At 41.1% G+C, this 24,942-nt stretch overlaps 1 protein-coding gene across 1 annotated transcript in view; it reads right to left on the bottom strand.

Annotated features, from left to right (window-relative positions):
• Positions 1–22,342, bottom strand: part of CUNH14orf132 (chromosome unknown C14orf132 homolog) — a 72,973-nt gene extending 50,631 nt beyond the window's left edge. Inside the window, exons 1-2 of the mRNA XM_042048458.1 lie at positions 14,248–22,342; positions 6,898–7,073 (exon numbers count right to left, since the gene is read on the bottom strand). Coding sequence (XP_041904392.1) covers positions 6,898–7,073; positions 14,248–14,284 — 213 coding nt within the window. The 5' untranslated portion in view covers positions 14,285–22,342. The remainder of the gene's footprint in view (positions 1–6,897; positions 7,074–14,247) is intronic.
• Between the last annotated feature and the right edge of the window lie 2,600 nt (positions 22,343–24,942).

Here is a 24,942-nt window from a genome sequence, read left to right as displayed (position 1 = left end):
GGACTGGAAAACATTACAGGAAGCTAAGAACCATGTTAAATACAAATTTCCATTTCACAAAGCCTTTCTCAGAGCATTTTGTTTAGACTTGGGTCTGGCTGGTGGGGAAAACTGACAGAATTAAATACAATTTGGGTGAAAGCTGTAGTTGAACAGAACTGCAGAGATTGTGACATAATAACTGGCATGTTCTGACATGTAACCCAATCTTCTAAGAGATGTAAGCTTTAAAGTGCAGAAGTGCTAAAGTGAACATTTGGAGTGCAGATAGGGCATACTGTCAGATACTGCTGTGCTCTATTGCTGGGTTGAAGGCATAGTGTTCAATCTTCTAAGGAACAGAAAAAGTAAAAATGCTGAATGGAGACCATGAACATCAGTAAAGGAGGTTTCATCAAGCTCAGGGGTCTGTAGGAGGGCTCTGCAGGGAAAGAAATCGGTGAAGGCAGTGAAATCTCACCATACTAATGCAAAATAAGAAACTACATTAATGAAGAAAAGAGGTAGAAGGTATAGTAAAGAGTTATAATTGCATCAGGAAGTGAAATTTTAAAAATTACCAAATTAAGTGTTATTGCCTTCTGACAGTTTGGTTGATTTTTTTTTTTAATAAGACTTGAGGTGAGAGAATAGGGAAAGGCTCTGTGTTCGTTTTATAAAGATCAATAGTTTTTCCCCTCTTTTCCTGGAACACCGACCTCATGAAATACTCAAATTGAATTTCAGTGTTTCTGCCACCTGGCAGTTTTCTGATGCAGTCAGAGTTTGTCCATGGTATTCAAAAGTGAGCCAAATTTGGGTCATCATCAGCCATTTAATTTTGCTTACCAGTGAGGCAAAGCTAATGAAGACATCTTTCAGAGCAGTGTAATATGTGTTTAATGTGTCAGCACTTGTGAAATTGAGTTCCCTTCTTTAAAAGATGCAAGGAACTTTTAAATACAAGGAGGTAACATGACATGTGAACATTGCCACGTTGAACTTTGTTTTGAACCATTGAAACATTTATACCACATTTCAAACATTCCAGCATGTTACCTTACAGTCAAAGGGTATCACAAGAAAATTCATCTTGCCTCTGATCTCTGTTTGAATGTTGCTGAAGTGAAGCTGATAAAGGAACTTCAAAAGGAGTGTAAATTATTTACAGGTTCTGGGACTTCCACATTGGAAAATACAATTGGGAAAAGATAATGAGATTTCAGTTCTCCAAACACTGAAAGACAAAAATGCTACATCAAAGATTCAGCTTCTTTTATCTTTATATGGCATTATACAAACAGTAATTAAAAATGCAGTGAGAAGTAGACACCTAGGGAGCCAAATAAACTCCTGATGTCTTTCATTAACTGCCTTAAAATAGTTTTTCTTTTAAATATTGTGAAGCATTATTTTCACCTCTGGGGCATCTACATAGGTTTTTTCTTCTACATATCTTGAAACATTTCACAAATACAGTGACACTGAAAGCTAGAAAAGAGGATCATCTCACTAATCACTCTGGAGAACAATGCCCAGCATCATATTATGTATATCACACTTTGAGACAATGTTCCATAAGCTAATAGTTTTCAAGAAGCTTTTCTTAAATTTGAACCTGTGAAGATACATAAGAAATTATTTCACATATTTTACAAGTTTTACCCTTGCCAATGGAGCCTAGGATGGCATTTCCCATTTTTGTAACATGACATGGTTGACCAAAGTCCATACTTGACCAGAGCTTTTTCTTCAACACTGTTGAAGAAAGTTGCTCCCCATCCTGTATCAACAGGGATGATTCATCCCACTCGTATAGCATGTCTTTGGATAATTTTAATTCTAGCTTCCTTTTAATTTCATCCTATTATTAATTTCATTTTCAAATTTGCCAGGAACATTTTTGAACTCTATTTTTGTCACCAAAAGAATTTCTGTCTTTAGTGACATTTGCAATTTTAATTTAAGAATTAATTACTAGAAACTAGAAACCATCATCTTTAGTGCATTGCAAGATGAATGAGTTTGAAATCCTGAAAAGAATTAAGATTTCATGTCATGCCACCTCTAAATTTTAATGAAGGTCACACAGATGTAACTCAGTCACTTTAGACTGATGAAAGCATAAGTTATTTACTTATCTTGAGATTTTTGGTGTCTCAGGCTACCCAAGGGTCTAGCCTGTACGAGGGTTTATCTCTTAACATCAGGAGAACATGCAAATGACACCAATAGAGAGGGGTTTATTCCTGATTCTGTTCACCCTTCATGCTATTGTCTGGGGGAGGGGGGGGTTTAACACTATTATATTATTAGTATTGATATTATTCAATTCCCCCTTAAATTAATTTCCCTGTTAAAAGATGGTTTTCATTCAGTTGGCATGCATTACATTAAGCAAGGAATTCAGCTAAGTTCTTTAGGAGTTCTGTCTGTCCTTTTCATTAAACAATAAATAAAATTGTTTCAAAAAATGGTCGCTACAAGTTTTGCTCATAATACATATTTCATCTTAGTTATTCAGCGCTATGGAAAAAGATCAGTCATTGTTCAGACATCTAAAGTAAAGGCTTATTTTTTCACTGAGATGTTCTGGAACTATTTGGAGTGGCTCAGATTCTGTCCCCAGTCCAACAGAGTTTCTGCTTGACGATGTGGGCTCATCCACACTGCTGGAACCCATCTGCCAGCAGAGCAGGGCTCATGAGAACATTTCTGTGCACAGGGGGGATGTTGTGTGCCTGTCAGATCCAGAGCTGTTGGCAGGAAGGAACAGATTCAAATTTGGATTTAAGCTTTAAAACCAGAGATTTATGTAATTTGATGGAAAGAGAACAATTTCATCATGCTTCTTTGAAGTAATTAGAAACAATTTTGGAGCTAATTTCTGTGCATAGAGAGATTTCCTGGACTGGTGTTATCTGTGCATTAGGCCATAATCCCAAAATTTCTTGTATTTTTGCTTTACTGTTATGGCCTCAGTGGAATTAGCAAAGATACTTACATAACTAAAGTCAAATACATAAAAACAACCTCTTGGTATCAGAACCAAAAGATGAGTAAACAAACAGTGGCAAAGGGAAGATAATGCTTTAAAGACTGTCGTACCTGAAGAAATTAGCATATTTTCTTCATTTTCTCTTTTCTCGAGTGATAGAACTTGTCTTGCCACTGTGTATTAAGAGAAATGTGTGAGAGGAAGCAAGAATGCTATAAAGATCCTGAAGCCCCCTGTTCCCAAGAAAACTATCTTTCCATCAGACCATAAACAAAAATCAACCCAGGCTTGTTGGGGTTTTTTGTTTGTTTGTTTAGGACTGAGCTAATAATACATCTTGTCATAATTGCATTAAGTCATGTGCTTACATTTTTGTTCAAAGAGTATTTTATGAATTCGAATGTAAAAGAAATCCAGGGAAGGGCAAGCCACCGAGGAGCTGGAGACCTAATCTTGGGATGCTTCTTCCCTCTCGTGGCCATTGTGACACGCGTTCTGCAGCTCTTTACTGTGTAAATACATCGCATTTATTCTTGTTCACACCCTCGACCCTTCTCTAAGCAGGTTCTCAGTGTGCCAGCAGGTGGCTGTGCCTACACAAGCTGAGACCCCCTCCACGCCTGAGCTCTCTGCCCAGAGGAAAGCAGAACTCTTTGGCCCTATAATTTTACTTACAGTGGAAAGAGGGGCAGGACCCAACCAAAAAAAAAAACCCCAATCCACCACATAAACCAGGTTTCTGATAAATTTGTATTTCTCCAGCTGCAAAATGGAGATTTTCCATTATAATAATGAAAATCATTGTTAATGTAATATAACCATAAGTCTTGGAGGAAGGCTAAGCAGAAATTATTATGAGAAATTTTGTTATATTTTTGGGTGCATGCTTTATTTTAGGAGAATTGGCAATTGCATCCAGTTCTTCTTCTTATTATGGTTTAGTATTGGCATCTGTTGCTGGGTGTGGGTAGCTGATGAGTGCAGGTACCTCCTTTGTGTCACTGGCGCTGTTTTTAGCATATTTGGGCAGAACATTAGTGGGTTTTGTTTACTCTGTCTCTGGCAGTGGACCCTTTCCAGAAACTTGGGGAGATTTGCTGGTTATGGTGTGTGACAAGCTTTGGTTATGATTCCAGTAGTGCTGAGTTGTGGTTTGGTGTAGACACTGTTGATAGTGGAGGTATATTTTCTGTGTGATTGGATTTTATTGGTGTAGCTGTGTTCTATCCATGGGGACCAGGGTGGGTTTTGGTTGCAGGTTTGGGGTTGTTGCTAATTTTTTTTGTCTTATAACTTTTATGGGGGCTGTTTGGGGAGGGATTTGTGCAGTTTAGGGTAGAGAGAAGTCAAAAAGTAGTTTAATTTAAAATAGCAACTTTGGGAGTTGGAGATAAAGGTTTTCTTTCTGAAGGGAAAGGACTCTAAGAAGAGGTATAATCTTCAATCTTCGGTTTACAAGACCAAAGTTCTTATAAACTATTAGAGTAGTTTTAGAGGTTAAGTAATTTGTTTTCTAAAGCTCCAACAACAGGAATAGGATTAAGGGAATTATGAAGTAGGTGAGGGAGGCAAATTGTCTGATGATAATGAATGGATGTTCTACTGCTTGGCTACCTACTCATCTGAGAATAAAGAAATTGTCTACTAGGGTTTAGGACAGGAGTTGTGATAGGGTTGAAAGGTTATTCTATGTTGTTTTGATTTCTGTATGTGGGGGACAAGGAAAGACTCCTACAGAGGTGGTGAGAGCTAGGACACATTGTGTCACATTACACTGCAAGAGCTGCAGAGCCACCATGGCAGAGACATTGGCTGGCTGTCTGGCTGAAAGCCATTGCCACTGCTCCAAACACCATCTCAGGCCTTGAGAGACACATTTTATGGTGACATAGCCCAGAGAGAATCAATTCAGACAAGGGGACTCATTTTAGAAGTAACCTTATAAACTCTTGGGCAACCCGGTATTGAGTGGATGTATTATGTGCCTTATCTCCCCCAGCACTCTGGAAAGATGGAGAGGTATAAAGGGCTGCTGAAGACTATGGTAAAAGCATTGGGCATAGAAGCATTGGGATGCAAACTCAGCAGATGCCACTTGGCTGATTAACACTACAGGATCTGCCAACCACTTTAGTCCTGCCCAAAAATACCCCTACACAATGTGAGAGGGGACAAGATTCCCATACTACACATAGGGAAGTGCCTGGGGAAGTTGATGTGGATTTTTCCTGCCATGGGAAAAGGCAAACCCATTCATGGGATTGTCTTTATCCGAGGACTCAGGTGTACTTGGTGGGTAATGCAGCAGTTGTATGTTGCAGGAATGACCTGAACTGGTGAAGAATGAATTTTGAGAGGAGCGAGGAGTGTGATGACAACCCAAGCCGGGCTGGTGACCAACAATCAAGTATGCTGTTTCTCCTGTCCTGACCACTCATCCTGATGGAATGGAGCCCAAGTTATGGATCTGGATGGAAGGAGAAAAGCCATTAAAGAGAATATAGTGTCTCTCTGTGAAAGAACATGGGATAGTAGTTAATGAAAATGAGGATGTATGTGCAGTTTAAGCTGTATGCACGGGAATGCAGCACAGTTTCACCTATATGGGGCTCTTAAAAGGTGAGCAGATCCAGCTCCTTTCCTCTCCAGTCGATGAATCTGTTCATGGATGGCACTTCAAGAGTCTCCATTGGTGTGATATTACCTCCTGAGGCAGTTGATGCCAAGGATACGAGGGGCCTCTAGGCCAGTCTCACTGGGGTGCTTTTCCCACTTGTCCCCTGTTAAACTCACCTTGGTGTCTAATACAGACAATTCCTGGCAACTCCCTGTCCCTCCAGAGGTCCAGATGGGTTCTGCACTCCTGTGTCTTGATGGCATCAGTGTGCACCAGTATCCACTAAAGCTTTGTACTTCTGTGGATCTGATGTGCCAGGCCATCAATTCCACACAGTCCAGTATGTCTGGTCCTCCCTTTCCTCCTCCTGGCCAAAGGCAGGGACCCTCTATTCCTGTTTCTGGTGGGGAATCTTTGTGATGCCAGACCTAAAGTCCCCTCACCAGCATTAAACATGTGGCAAACAGTCATCCTTTTTCAACTTCTGCAGGTACCTGAACAACCTTGCTCCATGTTTTCTCCTCATGTGTGAAATTATTATAAACAGTATGAAGAATGTTTGTTTGACATTGAAATACCAGCATTATTATCCTGGCTGGTCACAGAAGAATTGTGTACTAATTGTGTTTTTCGTATACATCACTCACTGCAGCTGCAGAAGATTAGGGTCTATATTTTGTCCATGACTTAAGTAAGTACAGTTATCAATTTATAATGAGTTTTCTTAATGATTAAAAATTATAGAAATTAAAATTTTAAATTCATTTCCATAACAAATTGTTATCTTGCCTCTTTGAAAACAAAGAGTATCCGAGGAGCTGATGATTGCTTCTGGCCATTCTGGACCCTTCCCTCCTGCCCTACATCACGGGCTCTCTCATACCCTCCACTGCATCCAGAGGGCACTCTGGCATCAGCTGGATGCTCTGCAGGATTCCTTTAGCACCACCAGGTGTCCCTGCCATTTAAGAAATCACCATCCGAATCCTGCCTTAGAAGACAAAACGCTTTTTTTTTTTTAATCAACTGGAACAGTGTTTCCAGAATGGGCAAAAATGCGAGGAGCATCCATCCTCCCTGCCTCCCTCGCTCTCTCCCTCCGTCCCCGAGCACAGACTGTGACAGAACCGAGATGACTTTTGTCCATGGGGGTCCAGGCTGTGACAGCCTTCCAGCAATACTGTAGTACGCTTACTGCCTCTGCTCTTGTCGCATGTCTTCGAACAGAAATGAACACGAGAAAATACCTGACATGACCGTGAGACATTTCGCAAAGACAAGTAGCCTGGTACCATCTGCCCACCTTCCATGGCAGCTCTGGGAGTGTGTGTAGCTGCTCCACCGGGAATTTCCACGGTTCCTGCACATCTTCCTTTGGTCCTTGACCCTGGGAACGAGCATTCAAGCCCAGACGGACAGGGGCACTGCAGAGGTCCTTCCAGCCTTGTGGGCTGTCTCGGAGTTTCCGGTGGCAAATGTCTGAGGAAGGAATATAATAATAGAGAAATACAAAATGATTTTTTCTCTCTCCTATTGTCCCAGACTCCAACTCTCAGTAAAGTCCTTCCCATGCCTTCAGAGATGCCCTTTCTGTGCCTTATGTTCTTATACTGCAAAACAAACATTTGAAACTACTGTCTTTAACTGACCTGTACAGTGCCACACCACAAGCACCAATGGATTTTATGAAATAAACTATATTCAGTACCAATTGGATCTATTAAGTTTCATTTTCTCATCTCTGTGGTTGGACAGAGGTATGCATACAGGTCATGTAAAACTGCCAGAAAATGATGAAAATGAAACGTCAGAATCAGCCAAGAGTTTCCTCACCTGGGTCAGCTGCTGCATCAAACAGCAACCCTCTGGCAGAGGTGGATTTTTCCTCTCAGCCTAGACCCCTCTTGCTCACCTCCCTTTTCCTGCTGGAGCTCTGGGTCTCACAGTTAAAACAGCCACATTCCAATTAATAGGGCAGAAACACCAGCCTTTTCTATCATGAAGAAAAGACTCCTGAATCACTGAGATGTCTCAACTTCTGTATTCCTGATTTCCATATTAATTTATTTCTATGCCTATCTCAACTCTTCTTTCAAAAGCATTGATAAAACTAATTGCTAACACACATTCTACAAATCAACAGAGATTATTTTCAAAATTTGGATGTAATTTAGCACATCATGTGGCAAATATAAACCTTGCTACTATGAAATTATTATTTTAAGAGCTTTCTGAAATGTATATACCAAAGTATTTGCACTTTAAAAACCCTGGTCCAGAGTTGGTATTACTAGACCCTGTTTCAGCATTTTTAGGTGTGAAAGATGCATTAGATCACTCAATCTGGCAGTTAAAAAATAAATTTACTCATGAGAGGGCTTAAAAGGAAAATATTTTCTTAATTTAATACCACACAAGTGAGGCAGAGACATTTATAAATAAATCATAATAAAAAGTTGTCTTCTCTGAAATGATAATTTGAATTTCTTTATAATTTTCTGCCCGAGAATTTCACAGTAAAGGGTAGCTGTAGTTCTGTAGAGACTCACATAGGTGCCAACTGGAGGCATCACTTGGTATTACACAGTTTCTTTTCTTGATAAACAAGTTAATAGCAAATACATATGCACAGGCTATTGATGCATTTACTGAAACATCACCATCTAAATTTCTACCAGCCATCCCCTCCAGTGCTTAAGCAGACAATAATCCCCTGAGTGAATTAGATGCCTCATGGTAAGTGCATCATTTCTTCCATGGACTAAGCCAGAGTTGCTGTGTTTGCAGCCTTTTACACTGCTCCAAGAGAAGAATGAGTCAAGCAGGTTCAAAAATCAGTTGGAACTCATGTCCCAATGGTAAAGGGCTAAAAAACAAGATAGAGAAAAAAGGAAGATGTGGGATGCTTTCATTAATTCCTACTTCTCTAGGATTTAACATATTCCTTCTGTTGTTGGGTGTTTAGAAGTGCTTCCAGACCACAGTATTCCTTTGGGTGCTGCAATGGCATTTATGGAAGCCAGAAGGAAGCGATAATGTATAAAACTTTCGGCAAGAGCGTTTTAAAACACAGACCAATTTTGTGCCATTTGAAAAGAGTATAATAGGAAAAATCAAGGCACTTTTCTAAAGAGGACTACATTTGTAAACCAGAAAATGTCGTCTTTATTTCTTTACATTGATGTATTGCACAGACATTGCCAGAACCAAAGTATCTGCAAACAGGCTAATTCCAAGATACCGTTGTAGTTTAGTATTACTTTTTATATGTAGCAAATCCCCGGACAGAGAAAGGCTTAGCAAGGACACACATGGAAACAACACCCCTTAAAGGTCCTCAATACTCACTCCATAAAGGAATCAGACAGGCAGAAAAATTAAAAATCATAGCAAAAAGAAAATTGGAAAACCAAGGTATTTTTTTAACTGAAGTCATTCTAGAAAAAATTGTCAGTGCGGAATTCCCCTGTTAGACACGCAGATAGCAAAATGCTCACAACTGCAGGTTAATCACAGAAGCACCATGGAGACACATCAGACAGCAGAAAAAGCCCTCTGCTCATGTCAAAGGGAATGTAGGTGTTGGAGAATCCTGCTAAGCAAGCAACAGCCCTGTACATAGCCTTTCAATTTTAGTTAAATTTTGAGTCACAGTGATTTGGATATACAGGAACAAAGCTTTTTCTTAATCACAGTTAAGGACCCCAGTGAAACTCAAAGATCTATCAAAGACAAATGCAAAAATAAATTAGGACCTGGGTTTACAATAGATCATTATTATATAATGTTAGGTATTATTATATCATATAGGTAAATTTTGCAATGGCTGTCTGCCAAATGAAGGTCCCCACTGTAGTAAGAGCTCAGCAACAACAGAAGCCAAGAGAATACACATGAGAGAGAGGCATTATTAATGGAACAGCTGCAGGAAACATTTCTGACAGAGCTGGCATCTTATTAGCTACTCCTAGTCCTATCAAGAAACAGGAAACTGTAATGTTCATGCAGCTCCTTGTTTTGTGTTGCTGTGGCCAAGGGAAAAGAGAACGCGTGGGTGGATTTTCCGGTGGATGCATAGTGCAAGTGAGATAAAAATTGTGATTAAATATTTAGACTCAGGGAAAACAAAGGTGATTTGGGACATAAACTGAGCTGTGTTCTTGATTAATAAGGAAATGGTAATGCTGCCTTCAGCGAGTAGAGGGCAGCAGTACCATTTGCTGCATAAATATTCTCCTGTAGACTATGCTTTTGTAATAGGTGGACAGAGAAGAATGGGAGTCCCTGTTATGGAACAGGCAGCTGGAGGAAAGGGAAAGAAGGAAAGCAAATAAGTACAGTTCCTCTAGCAAATTCAATTCAAGGAACTCATAGTATTGCATTTAGCATACAAACCAATATCCATGAAAAAAAAACCCTATTTTTTTTTCCAAATAGGACTTAATTATATTCTATGCATGAAAAGAATGAATTCTGCCTTAGGTCTGTCAAAAATATTCTGGCCATTATGAATCTATATGGAGCCAAGAGGAAGGCACACAGTGCATGATAGAGGGAATTATCAGGCTGCATGCACACGTGTGCGTACCCTGCCTAGACCAGGGGTAAGAACAAGGCTGGCAGTCATGAGTCTGTGCACAGCACAGCAACAGCTCTGTGTGTTTATGTGGCAGAGTGATAGTTAGTTATTTGATATTCAACCAGGTTTGAGAGTTTGCCCTGCCTTTCTCTCCCCAAAGTTGTCCCTGGTATCTATGTGTGAATGCTTTTTCTGTTTTAACAGCCAGGAAATTAGAAGCCTTCAGGGGTTGGAAGCCTGATTTGTGTCTTCCTCTGAATTTGGATAAGTGAAGCTGTGACTCCTGTCCCCAGCTGTCAGCCCTGCTACACACAGCAGAGAGGAACAGATGACAGCCAAGTACTCAGAACAGCCAAATAACAACTGGAAGGATCTGCCTGTGTTAATCTGGCACAAAGCAGCGATGCTTTTGGTTGTTTAACAAGTTTGGATATCATGGTTTATACCATACTTATGTAGGTTGATAGGGTGCCAGAGGTTTATAGGTATAGATCAGATACATCTTCACCTACAAGTACAGCATTAGCCAGTAGGGGTTTATGGAGAGCCAGTGGGTTGGCTGGGTGAGCAACACCAGGACATCCACTGGGAATGGGAAGGACTCTCTACATGAACAGGGGCATGAGGCACAATGCACTCCACACTTGTTTCCTTTTACTTTTTTCTAGCAAAGAATGACTCATGTAGTTAATCAGGATTGCTCTGAGGTCTGGAAGTGGCGTTTTTCTATTTTATCCCCATGAAATCTTTCTATAATTTTTTTTGAGAAATTTCTGCAGAATAAAACTAAATCTACCAAAGGTTTAGCATATGGACAGCCCAGACATGCCAAAGGATAGAAGCAGATAATTTGTTCATAGATATGTAAGAGGATTCCCATAATTTCTTTCATAATACTTCGCTTGATTTTTTTCTTCCTATGTTTATAACAGAAATGGGGAAATACCAACCATTGTTTAAATTAAATCTGACAAAAGGATTCTATCACAACTATTCAGCATCCACTGATGCTGGGCTGCTGTTTAAGACTGACCTTAGCTGACCTTAGTAGTGGGATCATCTAATATATTAATCATTAGAAGGGCTGCACTGTTACACAGAAGGAGAGAAGCTGGTCAGCATTTTGCAGAAATCTGTGTTTTCAACCATTGTTTTACCACAGATCAGCATAATCAATTTTATCAGTTTTATATAAGCTTATCCTGGCTCACACACAAGGTAAGTGGTTGCCTCAGGACTGACATGGGACACCTCATCCAAGCTGGACAGAATTCTTTCCTAATACTAAAAGTTTCTGTTGTTGATGAGGCATAGCAGTGACAGCTGCAGCCACCTAAGGCTGACCAATGCCTTCTGGTAATTATTGATTAATTCACTTCTGGACTGCACGGTGATTGCTAAGTCATGGAAGTTTCAGTGATCTAGGCAAGATAATGACATTCAAAAAGGAAAAGACGCATAGCTTCCCTTTTGCTCACAAATTCAGACCACTCTGAACTCAGATCAGAAACTACAAAAGACAGAGCTTTTCATTACCTCTTTCCCACAATTTCAGTTTCTTCTTAAAAAACTTTACTTCATCATTTGTTTTATTTCATCTCAATAGAAATTACATCAACAATAAATGACATGCTTACAAACTGTAGCCATGAATTTGGTAGGGCATGATGAGTTGATATTTATACTTAAAGGATATCTACCATATTTACAGAACAGCCTGAACATCACAGGCGTCACTGTGACCTAAAGAAAAACAGAGGAATACATAGAAAGTTGAGCCCAGTGAGTTTCAGATGAGGGATGCTGAGAACCAATGGGTGTAGCAAAAAAGGTTTCAGGCAGGGAGGGGTAGTGAGTTTGGTTTCTGGAGGGACTTAATTTGGTGTGCTACTTGATACTCAGAAATGCAAACTGTTGGAAAATTTGCTACAGTCTTCAAGTTCCTAACAGTCCACTTAACATCCACATAATAAAAACAGACCCTGCATGTCTGCCTGAAACATTACAGCATTTTGGTACCAGCCACCTCTTAATGATCAAATTTAGGTGAGGAAGACACTCATGTTCCTGTTAAGGTCTACCTTTAAAGCCCAGTTGTACTCACTCCTTCCTCCCTTCTTCCACACATTCTTTACACATTTGCATTTACTTCCTTCTGCATAAAACCATACTATTTAAGTACTATTTGCAGTACTCAGAGATTTGAAACACAATGTTGGTAAATTATTTAGCAAACAATTAGAGGAAGGAGTGCAAACAAAACCACTAATTTCCAAAAGTATCTTTAATTGCTTGGTGCAGTCTCAGAACCCCAAGCAAATATTAAGATAATTAATAGCTGTCAACTTGTCAGTCACATGAAAAAGCACCTTCAGTCAATTGTCAAACATGTCCCTCATTCTTCAGAAGGTGTGAGCACAGCTACCTGCTGTTTCTTTCAAGGTCACATTGACTTCACAACACTATTCCCATGGTGTAGAAGTTCAAATCTATTTTGATAGTTCCTTTAGAATTTCCAAGCCTTTGTTCAGCAATCGCTATCAATGAATGAAACACTTTATATCTCCAATGAGTACTTCAAACATAACCTTTGAATAACCTCCAATAATTGCATGACAGATGACGTACATATGAGTTTGGATGTAAAAATTGTTCCAACAGAGTCCAGACAAGCACAGAGATGTAGAATCTGTGATCAAAAAGGCAAAACAAGGCACCTGTCCAGAAGACAGCTGTTCCCATGTTTTGTTTTGCAGGAAAGATTTTGGCTTATCGGATTTAGACGTATCCTGTCACTAGCAATATATTCATGCCTTCAATAACTACTTAAAGTATTAAATATAACTGCAAATTGCTAGTGTTGTGGATCTTTGGGATTCTTAACATCCTGTGAGGTGTGCCTTCCCCCACCCCTTTCAAGCAATAACCACTAGTGGAGGATGTGATAGCTGCATCCACCTTACTCTGGACTTTGGGGGCAGATGGCAACATGGCAGCCAAGGGCTGTCTGGAATGGTGACCCAGACGTCTTGCTGGTATGCAAATATGACCATAAGTCACTCATCTTTCTCTATAAATAGCAGGCAGCCCAGGGCCCGTGGAGCTCTCCTGTACAGCAGCGGGCTGCACGCCAGGATCTCTCCTTGAGCAGGGACACCTCTCAAGGTTGCTCCTCCAGGTCGAGAGATCCCTTCCCACAACAGATCCTCACTAAGTGATTAATAGCATGATAAACTTTGACTTCTTATGTAAGTGGTCTAAAGGATTGACCATGCATGTATAATCCTTTCAACCTAAACTGTTGGTAAATCTGGGACTAGGAATGACCAGCTGTGCCTAGGCTGCTCTCTGAGAAGGGTTTTAGAAAGCAGGACAGTCTATTCTGAACCCCATGATTCAGTGGGAGGGTCTCTCTGATGGTGTTGTCTGACCCTGTTCTCTATGCAGTAACTAATCAAGTGTACCTTGCCACCAAATCTTGTTAAATCACTGTCGCATTTACCATTGAACATTAACGCACATTATATTGATAGAGTATATGATGGATTCTGTCTTATGAGTGAAGTGCATCGCACCAAGACACAAAGCTTATCAGTCTACTATCTGAACAAGAAAAAACCAGAAGGAATATTGCTGGAGGTATGCCAACACTTCCACCAAAACAGCACTCTCTGGGAGGAGTGCAACTCCAAAGACCCACCTTCATTTTGGTACATCCCCGTTAACCTCCTAGGAGGCAGAAAGTACCCATACTTTTTTTTTTTTGTTTACTATTGGTTTTGCTAACTTAAAGCTGTAAATCCCCTTCAGTTCTTTTTCTGAGTATTGTTGAGCATTACATATTTGTACTTAACCATTTCTGCTTTTAAATACAATATAAGTGTGATTTAGTGCGTTTCTGTGAGATTTCATTGCTCTGACTTCTTAGTGAAGGGAAGCAGCATTATCAAGATGGGGCTGGACAGTCTGTCTTCTGGCACAAGACTGTACACAAATCCTGGCATGGTTATTTGCATGTGGAGTGTTTCATGTATTAGTGCTAAGTATAAAGACTGGCACAGAGTGCCTCACTACCTTTCTGAAGGAGAGCATGCCTGTGTGGATGCTGCATTAATCCTGCAACCTGTAAAGGGAGAGTGCAAGGATTAGGCTTCTGAAGAAATTAGGCACCCAAAAGAAGTGTTACTTCAGCTGCTTTTATCACATGAAATCTTACACCTCCAATGCTCAGGCACTGCCTAGCATGCCAATGACCACCTCTGTAAATTCAGACTCCTTGTCTCTGAGCAACTCATTTCTGTCTCTGACAGAAGGAATTAAAGAAAAAAAAAGGGGGGGAGGGGGGAAGGAAAAAATGAAAAAAAAGCTTAAAGTGTCTAAGTTTAAGTAGCTCAGAGCTATTTCAAAGGGCTCTGAAATGATCCTGTATTTGCCAGCCCTGTAGGAGGAGGCACTGGGAAGCAGAGTATGGCTTCCTCTCACTGCCAGCCCATTGGCCTGGGAAGAGTCAGCAGCACATCAGTGGGCTCCTGTGGCTCAGTTGCTCAGTCCTCTGAAAATGTGCTGGCTTAAGCTTCTGTTTGCTCAGGACTTCTGTATTGCACTGCATGGAAGCCCAGCCCTGGGAGTGCAACTTTGGAGACTGGCTTGTGGTCCATTTGCGTATTCTTGTGAGTCCCACTAGAAAGATTTGCACTTGCATCCTCAGAGTCTGGAGGCAGCCCAAATGAAATCAGCATTGAACCTAAACTCATTTTTGTCTCTGGAGCTGATGCTGCATTTTGGGACCTAGCTCATGCCATATGCAATATATGGTGATCTTCTACCCCAGAGTAGATTTACTGCAGGATCCCTTTCTCAGGGTGAGAAACAGCCTTGGCTTTAAACAAGGGGACACAGCTTTTCAGCATCTGGAAGCTTGTAACATCAAGTATGGTAAGGGCTCCCTAGAGAGAGTTTTCACTGTCCATTAACTTTTGCAGTGTGTCAGCTTTCCAGTGTAGTTGGAGAAGTCACTATGGAGCTTGGGGTGTTAGGACAGAACACACCAATAAGACAATAAAATTCTCTGGACTAGCTAATGTGAGCCAGAAATCTTGGTTGACTCTTCTCTGGTAAAGTCATCCTGCTCGTTTACAGCTAGCAACAACTTAAAAACAACTCACACAGACAGGAAGAAGTGCCTTTTGCCCAGAGACAAGTTGGAGCTCCCTGTTGCTGGACAGCAGCAGAGGCAGCAGCTGGGACAGATGGAAAATCATGCTATGAGTGTAATGCTGATCCACGAGAAATGGTTTTGCACATTCTGCAGCATAGTCAAGTACTTTTGCAACTTTCTAAGAGACCAGGGAAAAAATCAAGAACAAAACTTGAGCTGAGGTTTGAGGCTGCCTATGACTGGTACAGTGAGGTGATCTTTTCATAGCCTTTGCAGAAGGAAGAAGGCTGTTATCACTGTAGGACCAGGCTACAGACTTGGGCCCTCATCACAGACCTCTAGCAGATAAAGCGGGGTACTGCCTAAACGTTGTCTTTGTTTAGGACAATTTAAGGGAGTGGACATTCCAAATTTAATTACCTCCCCTTTTACTTTAACCCTTCCCTTTGCACCTATAAAGAGAGACAAGTGTGAGTAGATATAAGCGGAAAAGTTACTGTTTACTAAAAAAATGAAACAGCAACAGGCAAAATAACAGTAAATAATAACTGGAAACAAAATTGCTGAATCTCAGGGCAATGCCCCTCAATCTCTCCAGCCTTGGCAGCTTTGTTGACAAGAGCGGCTGAAAGACTCTGGTGGCTGGGAAACTCAGGCGCCGGAGAACTCGGCAAACCTGCAGAGTCAATTCCTCTGCCTCCTCCTTGGCTGGCTGGACCTGGCTGGTGCCAGCACTGCAGTTTCTGAGCCATTCATTGGTGTGTTGTAGGGCACAACTGGTCTCTCCAAGCACCGAAACCAGCACCTCCCAGCCCCGATGGCTCTGGCTCCACACTGTGGCTCTAGACAGGTATTGTGAAATTTTCTTGAAGCAGTTTAGCATTGCAAAATGCTTTCCTTGCAAGCAGACAAGGAGCTCACAGAGAACAAAAGAAGGCTTCTGCCTTGCCCTGTCTCAGCTTCCCCTAAAGAAAGAAAGGAAAAGGGCAAGAGAATTCTGCCTGAGCGACCCTGACCTTAAAAGAACCTGCCACGCTGACCTCTGTGGTTCTGTGTCCAGCTGCCGGGTCTTAGAGAGACAGTAATAATTTTGGGAACAGGTAGATAGGGAATACAATAACACTTTGGGTTGCCCAGGACAACGTTATATAACCTGGTGCTCTGGTAGAAAGATGATCTCCAGTGAAAAGGAGTTACAGCCAGATTACTGTTCAGTAAGACCTCATTCCTCATATATGCTCATAGATGGTTTTTCTATTCACTAAGAACAGAGGGATAGATGATATGGATGAGCCCTCATAAATTGTCTTTGTCCCTATTTTCACTGTCCAGAGAAGTGGACGATTTTAAAACAAGTGGAACTCAGGAAGTGTTTATTGTAGAACACTACTCTCCAAAACTGCACATGCATCTTTATGCACTATCAAGTGACTACTTCCCACTCTTGTGCGCAGAATTCAACATTCATTTGTGTTTAGGTCTTGTACTTAAATTACATTTACATTGTCGTTTTGAAGAGAAGGGATTTTGTAAGGGCACTGAAATCACTGCACCTGCTCTTTCTTCCTTGAAGAAGCCAGAATGGTATAAGGAACATCAGTGTACACTAAGTTTCATCTGTGTTAAGATGTCCATCTTTCTCAGAGGAGAAGATAGATTGCTCTAATATGCAAGGTTTTGTAATAACAAAATGTCTCGCCTAAAATTGTAGCTTAGTTGGTAGATTAGGGAGAAAGAATTATTCCCATGTAGATTCTAACACTGTATTTTAATAAATGTTTTAAATAAAGGGAAGGCCACTTCCCATGCAGTTTTGCTTTGTTCTAATGAAATATTTACCATGCTGTAATTGCAGTCCATCCCTCAGGCAGAAGAATACTGCCAGCCATGTAATAAATATTCTACCATGCCTAAGCTAGGATTTTTGGAAAAGAAATTTCTCTTAGTAGGTAAGAGTTGTTTGATAATGGTTTCTGAGATGACCACTAAGGAATTTGTTCATTAAATGGATTTCAGAAAGAGCAGAGGTGTAAGATTCTTCACACATCATCACATTTAGCTAATCATTTATATATTCAAAAAACTTTACTAACTATGCCTCACAGAGGAGAAACCAACCACATGAGTCAAATCACCAAGTTACTTCTCAATTCCAAAAGCACTTCATAAAATCACCTCCAAAAATACAGGAAGCTCTTTTGAAAAAAGAAAGAACAGGAAAGCTAGAGAGCTTGTGTGCTTGCAACGTACAGAACCAGGTACTTCCCCACTGCCATAATTCTGCTGCTTGGCTTAAATCAGCTGAGACCCTAGATCTCCCTTCAGTCAATGCCAGAGTACATTTTTTTTCCTTCCAGAACTATTCTAGAGGCAAAAAATCTAGTTTAATCATAACAAAGGACATCAAAACAAGCCTGGATTTATTTCTGCACTACACAAAGTCTGTGGTCAATGTCCAAGGATAAGGATAGTGCCCTCATTTTTGAGTCACATCCACAGGTCTTTCTCACCTCTCTGGCCACTCCCGCCCTTTTGCACTAGTGCTGATATTGGCCCAGTATCTTCAGACTCATGCTGATACTCAATTTCAGTTTGTGAAAGCTAACTGTAAGTACTCCTGTAAAACCAAATTACTTGGAATAGTGGAAGTTCATGCAATGCTGTAGAGAAGACAGAAAATGTCACAGGAACTCTCATACTGCTTCCTATCTCTATTACTGTTCACAGCTTCTCTCTTCAGGAAAAAAACAGGATGGGGACAGGCAGGGAGAGAGAATGCAGCAGGAGAAAGAGTGAAGCTGTTCATTTCTCTCAGTTCCCTCTCTCACTCTTTGCCTTTTTTTCCTGGGCTTTGATTTAATACCTTGATCTGAGAAATGGAAAAGAACAGAGGATCGCCAGAAGGTAGCAATAAATATGCAGCAGTACTTTTCTGCCTTTAGTTTTCACCTTCATTCATAGCAGAAAAATTGCCTCAACACATTCTTCCTTACAGAATGGGGAGGAGGACACTTTATGCCAAACAGAGATGTATTTGTTTCCTCTTAAAAGAAAAGATCAGCCTCTTACTTCTGTATTCAGAAGCATGTATTTACAGAGTTGTTATATTGCCTACAACCAGACTTTAAATATTTATTGCTTGTGTGGCTGAAAAATAGTGCAATCAGATTACAAGAAATCCTCCACAGATTCTCCCTCTGACAATATTTCAAGCCATGGGGGAACACACACTGCAGCTAGCTGGCAACTTACTCCACAAGCAGCTCTGCAGGGACAGATCCTGCTTAGATGCTGGGTTCCTCCGCAGCTGGGAGGGGAACACAAGCCTAAGGAGCCCAGTGCTTCATATCTCACAGAAAAGATCCACAGACTCTCAAACCAAAACAGAGGGAAAGGATCATCAGATAGTAATGTTCAGTTTTGAATATTCTTGATGCACGACACAGAGGATCACCCTGGGTAGGGCTTTTGGACTGCAGTCTGTACCAGTCAGTCGACAGCCTCCGTGTCTGCCCATATATCCACAGAGGAGACGTCCTGACCAGCAATGAAGACAAAAGACACAACGAATGCGAAACATTCATTTGGACAGACTAATCCTACAATTCAACAAATATTTTCCTGTTCAGGAGCAGCCACCAGTGTCACTGCAATAGGGAACAATATCCCAGGAAACTGCAGCACATCTCAAAGGACCATCCAAGATTTGCACCTTACGTGCCACCAGTGCTCAACGTTCCTCTCCAGGACACCACTGATGAATTCATCTATATTGGAAGAACCACTTCTAAATCAGGCTGTCTTAAGGATCAATCAAACCTTTCCTCAAACACACACTCACTGTACAGTGTGGGTTTCCTCCACAGTCAAGCACGATCTGGGGACTGTGGAATACTTTCTGCCCATTCTTAGGGAAGATGGAGTCAAATGCAAAATGCTCTTCAAAGGTTTCAATTAAAAATATTAATGAGATTTTAGATCAAGGCTTCTAGATTTTAGTCATCTTCATGGGAAATGGCAAAGCTTTAACTTTTCCCTGTTTATGGTGTTTCACTACACCTCAAACTTAGCTCTATAAAGGTGTCCAGTCTCTACTTAATTGTCCACAGTGCATGCTGCATTGTACAATTTTTTTCTGAAGTGGAAGCTCTGAACCACACTGTTAAACACAGGAAATTTATCTTTTTTTTTTTTTCTAGAAAGACAAGAAGTACCTGCAGAAAAGTGCAGATGCATAAGTAACATCTTAATACATATGACAAGTCAGGAAACTTTTCTGCTACTTAATTGATCATTTTTCTTATGAGTATAGACAAGAGAAATTTATTTTAGTTTTGCAGTTTCCAATTTTTCTTGTCTGGTCCCTGCAGTTATGAAACTCCTGATTTACTTTCATGCAGAGTGAGAGGGATCTTTTCATGCCAGCACTTGGCTTGTTCCAGGAAAAGTGAAGTCATTACCCGTGATACTCTGTAAATACAGAGAGATGAGAGGAAAGCACACCATTCTTCTCACACATGGGTGGAGATGGACCAGCTGAAGTTACTACGAAGAGTATGAAGAGCTCTGTTAGCACTGATGCAGAACCCACAACTCACATCCCTAGCTGTAAGTATAGGGATTCTGAAGTAAATGACAGAATTACTCCTTGCCTCTCCTGCCCTAATATAGGACAGAAAAAATACATTTTCCAATGCATTTTCACTCTTAGAAAATATGCAAGAATGCAGTGCTATTTATGGCTTTCAAAAGGCTAGAACAAGCAAAATGTTGGCAAGGATTTTGCACAGAAAGGGTCAAACCTGTGTTATGAGGTAGCCATAAAGAAAGGAAATAAAAGCATCATGCCTTTCTTTAAAAGCACAATATCAAAATTTAATTTCCAAATACTGCAAATGAAGAAACTATATAAGAAAATTGTATGCTTCAAAGCACATAGGCTAAACACACACCAAAATTAAAAACACTGAAGAGGATGGCAAAATGTCACGTCTCCTATAAATGAAAGGCTAAACTAGCCAGCAAAAAAGGGTTGATAAAAGCAGTGCAAACGTTGAAATAATGCCAGTGAGATAGTAGAGAGAGAGGACAAGGGGAGGTGGCCGGCAGTGAGCATCCTGTGCTCGGAAGACATGCTGGGAAAATGCCAGAAACAAGTGGCAGACAGGATTTTCATTCTGCTTAAACTAGCTTCATTCCTTGAGAGACTCCACTGTGCTGAACAGGGTTATTTCAGTTTTACTCCTGAGGGTAGGGGCATCCTCAAAAACTCTTTGTGCCTCTGACAGAAGGCTGGTACTCCTAAATTTGCCCAGTTTTGTCAGATGTTGTAGTGGTTTTAATGGCACTGGTATATTATCTGGGTGAGATAAGGGGGTTCACAGCCTTGGCAAGAGATACCCTCATGCCTTTGCTTCAGTGGTACCCCAGCCTGGGCAGAGAAGACCCCCTCCTATTTGTTACTCACCACATGCCCAGAGGGCAGCTGTCACAGGGGACTCTAATGGCACGTGGTTATTTAAACAAGGAAAAGCCAAAGATTTTCATGAGTTAAACTCATATGTAACAGCTATAAGTATATTAATAGCTAAAAGCAACACCGATGTTCACTGCAGGAAGATTTCCTCTCTCCTTCTTGTCCCAGGCTCTATTACACAGGGAAGCCATGGGCTGCTTTCACCTTGCATGAGCAAATCAAATCTTCAGGGAACAGCTTTAACAACTTACTTCTCCAGAAAAATCAGAGCCCTTTTCTCATGGGTAATGGGATAAAAAAACCCCATAAAATCAACAAATGTCCAATGCCCTAAGATACAGCCTTTTTCCTGATGTCAAGGGTGAACCTACTGTCTTTTTCTTCTCTTTGGACAAAACACTTCTCTTTCTTCCTAGCCTAAACCTTTGCCTCAGGTTTATCCCTGTGCAGATGAAGGAACAGGGATAAGCAGGGAAATTGCCCTTGCCCCTTCCTCAGCTGCCTCCACAGACCTCCAGCTACCACATCACACTCGCAGCTCTCCTCCTCTGAGACCACTTCCCTGTGCTTGCACTTGGTAGAAGCTGGCTCTATACATATTGTTTTCCCAAGCACTCCTTGCTACCTCAGCTTTGGGGTTTCATCAGCGTGTCAGCTCTGCCCCAAATGTATCTGCCCTTCTCCAGGATGCCCTGCAGGGCAGGGTGCTCATGTGGCAAGTTTCTGTCTCTCTGAAGCCAGGGGAGGGCCAGGGCCAGCACAGCTGGTCCCAAAGCTGACGCGGCTCTGCCCTGACCATGACCTTTGGCCTCAGACACAGGTGTAGGACAGAGTTGTGCAACAGAATATATAATTTTCATCACAGAATGCCTTCAGGCTGTTGTCTCAAGCTTGGACTGCTTTTGGGGGCAGCCACATTCACTGCAGTGTTCTTCAAGGGCTTCCCTCTGCCAAAGCAGTCATTGACAGTGTAACAGTATGTTGATATACCCAGCAAGGAGAATGACAAACAAATGTAGTCCCCAGTGAAACACAAAGAAAAATTAATTAAACATGTGTATAAAAATAATTACATGCTACGTAAAGACACATGCAAACTGACATTCCACAGATGACTCATACTTCCCTGCTCTTTTTCCAGTGTTTCCTTGAAGCCTGCTCTTAGCCATCCTGAGCAGCGTGTGTTTGCTCACAGAATCATGCTGCCTCCATTGAGGACACTCGCCTGATCCCAAATCCTCCTCACCACCAGCATGGCCACATCTGCTGTAACAGAGCACATAAGATCTCAAGACCAACCATAGATCTGCCTTTGTCTTCTAGGGCTTTTCCAATCCCCTGAAACAAAATAAAGCTCAAAACCCATACAGAAGCACAAACAGGCAGATTTTTAGGACATCAGCTTCTTTAAAGACTGCTGCAAAGGTTCAGTTGGATTAGCTGTGACCTTGTGACCATGAAATCAGCTTGATCACCATCACTAGTTCTGTAAGACTAGTGCACCAGGAAGAATGGGACAGTACCAGACAATGAACAAAAGTGATTTCTTTTTTCTAAGCAGCTTTTTCAAAAACCTCAGAGGCCTCATTATAAGAGACTCTGACATCTCCACCCCTCAGGTCTTTCTCTATTAACCAAAGTGTGTAAGGAAGGAATTTTAGACAGTCCTTGCAATGCAGCACTGTTTGCAACATTCAGTCAGTTTCCTGTATACTGATCTTCCTTTAGGGCTCAAAGCGTTCCACCACAGGCTCTGATGTTTGTACTTCAGTCCAAGAAGTTCTGGTAGATTATACCACCCTGCAGAGTCCTCTCTGTATCTGCCCTGATACTGGGTCTCACTCACCAGCCTTTTTTGCTCCCAGCCAGAAAAGCTCTGTTGAGGGGTAGCTGTATTATCACTATGTGGTGGGGATGTATTTTTGGCAAGGTTTAAATGAGCAAAGGAGCAGAGCTGGTAGAAAGGGCACAGCATGCCAGGTATACAATAGGAACACCCCACAGCTGTTCTGGCTGTGGGAAATGATGATGCTCAGCACAGCTGGTGACACTGGTGGATGAAATGGGATCAGAAAATAAAATAGAGCCTTGGGCGAAGAAGAGGTTTTCAATTTAAATCTGAGGCACATAAAGCAGAGAAAGTAGCCATTTAAGCAAGACTGTTTAGCTGTGATGTTTTGTAAGGGATGGACAAGGCCGATGTTCTGAGCCAGCAAAAAAGAAGGGAGTTGCAGAAAGGAGAAAAGGGACTGAGAGGGAAGTTAATGAATGCTCTGGGACATTTGTTCCCTTCTATTTCAGAGAAATACTTCTTTTAACCAGTAATAACCTCCCTAAAAAGCGAAATGGACTGAGTGTTTCAACACAGCTGCAGGACACTGCCCTGCTCCAGTGAAGCACTTCAGCACATACTTAGTTTCAAGCTTATGGGCAGCCCAGAAAGCCAACAGGACCATGCACTTTTTTGGAGAGAATTATGAATATAAATGGTCTGCTGGATTCAGACCTGGGAGCTAGAGTCTGCCTTCAGCTCCAGTCATGTAACTTCAATAAAGGCTGGACTGACAGCTGGGAAACACCACCCTGCATGTACGTGAATGTAATGAAAAAGATCTTACCAAAGGAAAAACACTGAATTGAACTAATATATTTAACTTTTACATAATAAAGTTATAATTTTCAAGGTAGTTTTCAAAGAGCCCTTGGATATATGCTGTATATCCTTCTCCTTCTACCACTCCTCAGGAAATCATGGCTTCTAAAAAGTACTTATTTCTTACAGGATTCTATATGTTTTGGTCAGTGGAGCTTGAATTGATTGATACAAACAGATATGTTTTATTTTTACAGCTGGATTATTTAATTTCTTGTCTTAAATCTACTTCTCAGCAATGGCATATCAACAATGTTATCACTCAGGACTTGATGAGTAAAAACACATACAGAAGGAGGAAACCATCTGGCTGAAAGGAAGACTATCCATCCTCTGTACAGGGGACAAGACTATAAATAAAAACTTACTGATCTGAAAGGATATTGGAAAGTACCAGCCACCTCCTGTTTTACTGTTAAGCCACACTTCAGTACTTCCTTCTGGAAACTGAGCATGGGCTAGTGGAGGAACACTCTTCATGCCTATTGATTTTTTTTTAGTTTCCAGGCAGTGGAATTGCAGCACAAAGATCACTGTTTTCAGACCTTTTACCTTATTCTGCAAAATGACAAAAAGGTATACAAAATTTCTGAGCTCATTTGACAATTGCAGAGATGTCTCAGAACTAAAAGTGGGTTTCAGCTGGTATTAATTATGATATTTTAATAACATGCAACTTTTGTCCTCTTCAGGTTTCATGGCATGAAAAGAATCCTACTTTTGCCACTAATTTTGTAAGGACCCTTTATTTTCAGACAAGCAACAATGTTTGAATCAATTCAAATTATTAACCTCTACTAATGAAGGTCAAAGACAATGTCATCCCTCTGATAAGCAATGCTGGAAAACTGGTAATGGATGAGGAGAAGGCTGAGGTACTCAAAAAAATTTTCCCTCAGTTTTCAATGGCAACCTCTCTTCCCACACCTCTCGAGTGAGTGGACAGCAGGATGGGGATTGGGGAGCTAAGTGCCTCCACTGAAAACTGAAAAGGGGCAAGTTTTAGATCAGATAGGAAGGAATTCATTACTGTGAGAGTGGTGAATTTCTGGAACAGGTTGCACAGAGAAGCTATGGATGTTCCATCCCTGGATGTGGTCAAGGCCAGGTTGGATGGGGCTCTGAGCAACCTGGTCTAGTGAAAGGTGTCCCTGCCCATGGCAGGGGGAGTTGGAATGAAATGACCTTACAACCCAAACCATTCTGTGATTCTATTCTGATTGTTAGTTTTGTATCTCATTTAGTGTCTGAGATGATGGGAATATCCCAGCAATTCCATGAAGGATTTGTGAGCACTCCAGGCACTGTGGGTGAAACATGCCACTACTGCAATTCTTACACCACCATGTCATGGAAGTGCTCACAAGTCAAATAAGACTCATATAAGTGACTCTTAAAATCTGAGCTGCACTTAAAAATTGTCTTTAAACAATCTGAGAATTTTAAACCAAACAGAGTCAAATTTCAGGGAAGAAGAGGATC

The sequence above is a fragment of the Corvus kubaryi genome, unplaced genomic scaffold, assembly GCF_017639235.1.
Source record: "Corvus kubaryi isolate FWS band 111438036 unplaced genomic scaffold, C.kubaryi_AGA036_p1.0 66, whole genome shotgun sequence".
NCBI classification, from domain to species: domain Eukaryota; kingdom Metazoa; phylum Chordata; class Aves; order Passeriformes; family Corvidae; genus Corvus; species Corvus kubaryi.
Note: the sequence above shows the minus strand (reverse complement) of the source record. Positions and strands in the feature narration are given on the sequence as shown.